At 56.9% G+C, this 5,101-nt stretch overlaps 1 protein-coding gene across 2 annotated transcripts in view; it reads left to right on the forward strand.

Moving 5' to 3' along the window:
• CAPN11 (calpain 11) overlaps nucleotides 1–4,267 on the forward strand; it is a 14,215-nt gene extending 9,948 nt beyond the window's left edge. For both annotated transcript variants that reach the window (XM_008640064.2, XM_017740438.1), the window contains exons 15-22: nucleotides 277–342; nucleotides 689–746; nucleotides 845–909; nucleotides 1,745–1,813; nucleotides 1,944–2,022; nucleotides 2,483–2,599; nucleotides 2,675–2,733; nucleotides 2,980–4,267. In XM_008640064.2, the coding sequence (XP_008638286.1) occupies nucleotides 277–342; nucleotides 689–746; nucleotides 845–909; nucleotides 1,745–1,813; nucleotides 1,944–2,022; nucleotides 2,483–2,599; nucleotides 2,675–2,733; nucleotides 2,980–3,006 (540 nt within the window). In that variant the 3' untranslated portion in view covers nucleotides 3,007–4,267. The remainder of the gene's footprint in view (nucleotides 1–276; nucleotides 343–688; nucleotides 747–844; nucleotides 910–1,744; nucleotides 1,814–1,943; nucleotides 2,023–2,482; nucleotides 2,600–2,674; nucleotides 2,734–2,979) is intronic.
• Nucleotides 4,268–5,101: the final 834 nt, after the last annotated feature.

Consider the following 5,101-nt stretch of genomic DNA (forward strand, 5'->3'; position numbering starts at 1 on the left):
TGGAGCGGGTGAGTGGGGGGGCCCCCGCCTCTTTGGATCGGCTGGTGCTGAGGCTCCGGGACTTGGGAGGGGGAGCTACAGGCCGGGGGTGGCCGGCTGAGTCTGGGGTGTCACTGTGGCTGGAGAGGGGCTGGGGTGATGGGGATGTGGGAACTAACAAAGATGAGATGAACAAAGAAGAGCTTCCTTTCCAGTTGGCATTTACTGAGCCTGGGGAGGCAGGGCAGAGCCTGGGTTTGACCACTAACCTCTTCTTTCTGGTTTGCATCACCCCAGGAGGAAATAACTGAGGATGACATAGAGGACAGCTTCAAGAACATGTTCCAGCAGCTGGCAGGGGAGGTGGGTATGGCTGTGCCAAGCTCTGGAAGGCCCCCTGGGGAGGGGAGGAAAGGGAACAGGACCGAACCCCTGGCCGTGGGAGTTCCAGCCCACCCCGTGCTCACTCAGTCTCATCCTGCAGACAAGTCCATCTTTACTCAGCCCAGCTGCCTTCAGGGATGGTGTGATGGGTAGATTTGGGGAAGAGCATCCAGCTGTGACCAAAACTCTTCTGGGTGTGCCAGAAATGTAATGGCATCCTCATGTTTTGTGACTAAGGCAGAGATGTTTAGGCAGGAGGGGGACAATGGCCACAAGTGGGGTGGAGAGCAGGCAAGGGGTGATGCTAATGCTGATTCTGCTCCAGGACATGGAAATCAGTGTCTTTGAGCTTCGGACTATTCTGAACAGAGTCATCTCTAGACGTAAGCACTACTCTTCCCACCCCTTGCTCCCTGCAGCCCAGGCTTGCTCAGCAGGTTGGGTTTTGAGGCATGTGCTCAACCTCCTCCTTTCTCCTCAGACAAAGATCTGAAAACAGATGGGTTCAGCCTGGACTCCTGCCGCAACATGGTCAACCTGATGGATGTATCCTCTTGGTGCTGTGGGCTGGGGCCAGCTTTCCTGGTGCTCAGCTTGCTGGAAACAAGACTTCTCTGTTGGAGCTGGGGCTTGGCTCTCCCGCAGTGCCGAAGCTGTTCAACCGGTGGAGGAAAGGAAGGGGTCCTTATGGCTTCAGGGCTGCCTGCTCTATACTCTTTGGCTTTGGGAGCAAGTTTTTTTCAAAGGGCCATCACTTCCCCTGCTTGCTTGGGCCCTGGCTCTGCCACCAAAAGCCCAGCATGGTCCCATTCCATGCCTTCTACTTTCACCTCAAAGAAAAGCTTCACTTCCCACGGGCTCCCCAGCCTGATGTGCTGTTGTGCCACCCAGCCTTTGAGGCACTCCTGGAAGGGAACAAGGACTACTGGGCTTCTTGACCCCAAACCATCCTGTCCAGCTGTTGTGGATGAGAGGTGTCAAGTGACAAGAGCTATGGCTGGTGTCCTGCTTGCACAAGGACATGCAGCTGAGGGGTCAGGCAAGGAGCACCTCTGAGCCCTTCTCCAGCCTGGCCCTACAACTTCCCTTTTTGCTGCAGGCCAGCCCAGCTTCAGTCCAAGGACAGCACAGCAATGTGCTTCCTACAGCAGCAGCACGGCTGGCCCCAGGGAATGACATGGCAGCTAGTTCCCTTTCCTTGCTGGATTGCAGTCTCTTATTTTGCCGATGTTGCAGGATAGAGGGGAAGGTTGGAGGAAAAATTGGGCAGAGCAAGTGTGTCCAGGCTTTTCTTGCCTCAGGTGGCTGGGATCTGGGAGCTTTGCCTTTGCACCACCCCCTTTCCTGGCTGCTTTGACCTCCTTGACCCTCTGCTCCCCAGAAAGATGGCAGTGCCCGCCTTGGGCTGGTGGAGTTCCAGATCCTGTGGAACAAGATCCGGAGCTGGCTGGTGAGGAGGAGAGGGGGCATGGTGCACTGCACAGGGGTAGCCCCCCTCCTGGGGCAGCAAAGTGAGGGGACAGCCAGGGTGGAGGCCAAAGGAGAGTCTTCCCCTCATGTCCTCTGTGATGTTTTTGCAGACAATCTTCCGCCAGTACGACCTGGATAAGTCAGGCACCATGAGCTCCTATGAGATGCGCATGGCTCTAGAGTCAGCCGGTAGGTCTAGAGAAGGATGGGACTGGGCTGGAGGCTGGGGAGGGGGCTCCTGCTGTCAGAGTCCTGTTCCAAATAGCAGGAGAAGGGTGTAAGCAGCCTATATTGCATGCTTGAAGCCAACCTGTTGTAGTGAGATGTGGCCCATGTATGCACCAGGCTTTCTCCATCCCAGCTGTGCCAAGTGCTGGAGCCTCAGTTAGGGATGCATGCAAGATGGTCCCAGCATCTGTCCTCCTCTGACCTGCAGAATCCCATCCTGGCAAAGCAGAGGCCTGGGGTGGATCAGTGAGCTAACTAGTCATATATGGCTGCAGGGAGAGCATCCCCTCTTCCTATTGAGGCTGGACACAGTGCCCTTCCTTGGGTGGGTTGGTGGACCCTTTGTGTGGGTGTATGGACTTCCACAACTACACCCTGCTCTCCTGCCTCCCTGGGGGGCTGGCTGCTCTCTGCCTTGCAGGTTTCAAGCTGAACAACAAGCTGCATCAGGTAGTGGTGGCCCGCTATGCAGACAGTGACATGGGCGTGGACTTTGACAACTTTGTCTGCTGCCTCCTGAAGCTGGAGACCATGTTCAGTGAGTGATGGCCCTGGGGCAGGGAGGGCAGGAACAGAAAGATGTGTTGCTCACCTTGTGCTTGTGTCCCTGCAGGGTTCTTCCGTAGCATGGACGCTGAAGGCACTGGCACTGCTGTCATGAACCTTTCTGAGGTGAGAGCTCAGCCCAGTGGAAGGTGGGGTGGGAAACAAGGGGACATGGCATTAAGGTGGATGGGGCACCTGGGGTGGGTGGTAGAAAGCCCTCCAGCCCCCTGGGAAGGGAAAGAACCCATAAAAGATCAAGATGAGTAAACAGAACCGCTGCAGGCTCTGTGTTTCTTGGAGGGCTGTTAAAACTGGCTCATGAGAACATGCCAAAAATGCACCCTGCTCATCCCTTCTCCCACTCCTTCCCAGTGGCTGCTGCTGACGATGTGTGGCTAGGAGTTACAACAGATCCGCTGCAGCTGGAACACCCCAATGGGCCAGGCCTACTCCAAGTGCCTCCCCTTGGATCCGTGGATACAGGATACTCTTCCCCCCTTGCTCCATCCCACACTGAGCCACCAGCCCTGCCTTCCGGCAAGCCTCACACCATCTTCTCCAGTGGACCAGGGGTCAAGGCAGGCAGGGGATTCCCTTCTCCTCTTCTGGGCTGGGCTTCTCTCCACTCCCCCTTTCTCCCCCTCACCCCAGAACAGGAGGAGGGCAAGCAGCATGGGGTACCTACGAATCCCTGCATGGTGGCAGGCTGGGGGCCAGCTGCAGAGCAGGGAGAGGTAGCTGCTGGGGCATGAGGGGGAGGACACTCGTATCGCTTGCTCTAGTGCTGACCCATCCCCTCCGGCACACGTTGCCTATCTCTACACCCACACCTGGAAGCATCAGCAGGTATTGCCTTGCTCAAGCAGCAGGTTCCTGAGGGAGCCAGAGTGGCCTTCTGGGAGGAGGAATGGTCATACTCGATTTCTTGAAGCCCTTGCACTGTACTTGTCACCACTAAACGCAACCAAAGCATGGAGCCTGCTGGCTCTTTCTGCGTGGCCTTCAACACATCCCTCCCACCTCCATGCCCCTGCCTATGCCCACCACGGGGTCAAGCCCTACAACTCAAGCACTGAATGTTTCGGGGCTCCTCCATCATGTGAACACATGACCCTGTAGCGCAGCAGCTGAAGCTCCTCTTTTCCACATGGGCACAGCGATGCCGTCACTGTCACAGCAGCCTGGCCTCCCCTCCCATCCCTGGGATCTCCTGGGACATCTGCTGCGCTTGGTCATGGCCCACAGCAGGGCTAGAGGCAATGCCTTCCTCCAGAGAGCAGGGTGTGGTGGTTTAGGGGGGGTCTTCAGCACACAGTTGGGTTTCTTCTCCCAGTCCCTCATCCTCCCACACTTACACTCTCCTCTTAGCTTGGGCTCCTTTGCCCAGTGCAGATGGACTCCAGTGCCAACATATTTGCACTTCTCAGTGCTACTCCATTCCCTTCCCCTTCTTCTGGGGTACTGGGGTGGCTCCAGCCTGGCAGTGGGTGAGGGCCCATCCCGTGCCCTGTAGAGGCAGGCAGGCAGTTTGCTTCCCCCAGACCCCTGTTGTCGCTGGAGGATGCACCCGCAGCAATAACCACTGCTGCCTGCCCGGCAGCTCTGCTTCCTCACCCTGCTCACTGTGCTCTCCAGGAATAAACAGATCTGTTAGACGTGTGGTCCGGGCGTGACGTGGGGTCTGCGTCCTCCCTCTGCTCACCATGGTCTGGTGCAGAGCCAAGCCCAGGTCATGCTGCTTGCCCTGCCTGGGGTACAGATGGAGCAGCACCACCAGGTGCAGGTCTTGCTGAGGGGCTGGAGATGTCCACATCTCCTAGACACCTTTGCACGGGTGTCTTAACGCTGACACGTGGGGCAGCACTATGTAAGAGAGAGGGAAAGGAGCACTGCTCTTAAAGAAAGGTGTCTTGTGGAGGCTGGGGAAAGAAGATCCACTTGGATAGGATGGAGTTAACTACGGAGCTGGTGGAAGTGGAGAGCAGCCTGGAAATCTGGACCCTGGAAGGGGATCAAAAGAGGTATATTTTTTCCCTGGGTAGAGCCTGTGGGAAGTGAATGTTTTCCCCTGCTTCCTTTGGGTCATGCCAGGTACAGCTAGAAGCAGAAGCCTTCCAGGAAAATGACAGTGGAGTGCTGCATGGTGGGGCTTTTCATAGCATGGCTCAGAGCAGGACTTGCTCTCTGTGCATCCTGCCCCTTGCTCCCACTCCAGAAGGACATTGCAGCCTGGATGGCCCAGGGGTGCTCAGCATTTGTAAGAGGAGCGACCTTTCATAACTTATCCATCCCAGCATCTCAGGATCCCTTATATGGGTGCCCTTTGGACCAGCCCAGCTCTCTGGGACCAGTGTCCCCACCGTGGGGCAGCACAGAGTTCTGGGGCAAGCCAGCCTGGCTCAGAGCATGGACAGGAGCTGAGGTGTGCCAGCAGGACAAAACAACCCCTCCAGCTGCCTCACAAGGCTGCCCTCTCCTATAGAGCCTCCCCAGG

This window comes from Corvus brachyrhynchos, unplaced genomic scaffold, assembly GCF_000691975.1.
Source record: "Corvus brachyrhynchos isolate BGI_N302 unplaced genomic scaffold, ASM69197v1 scaffold31, whole genome shotgun sequence".
Classification (NCBI taxonomy): domain Eukaryota; kingdom Metazoa; phylum Chordata; class Aves; order Passeriformes; family Corvidae; genus Corvus; species Corvus brachyrhynchos.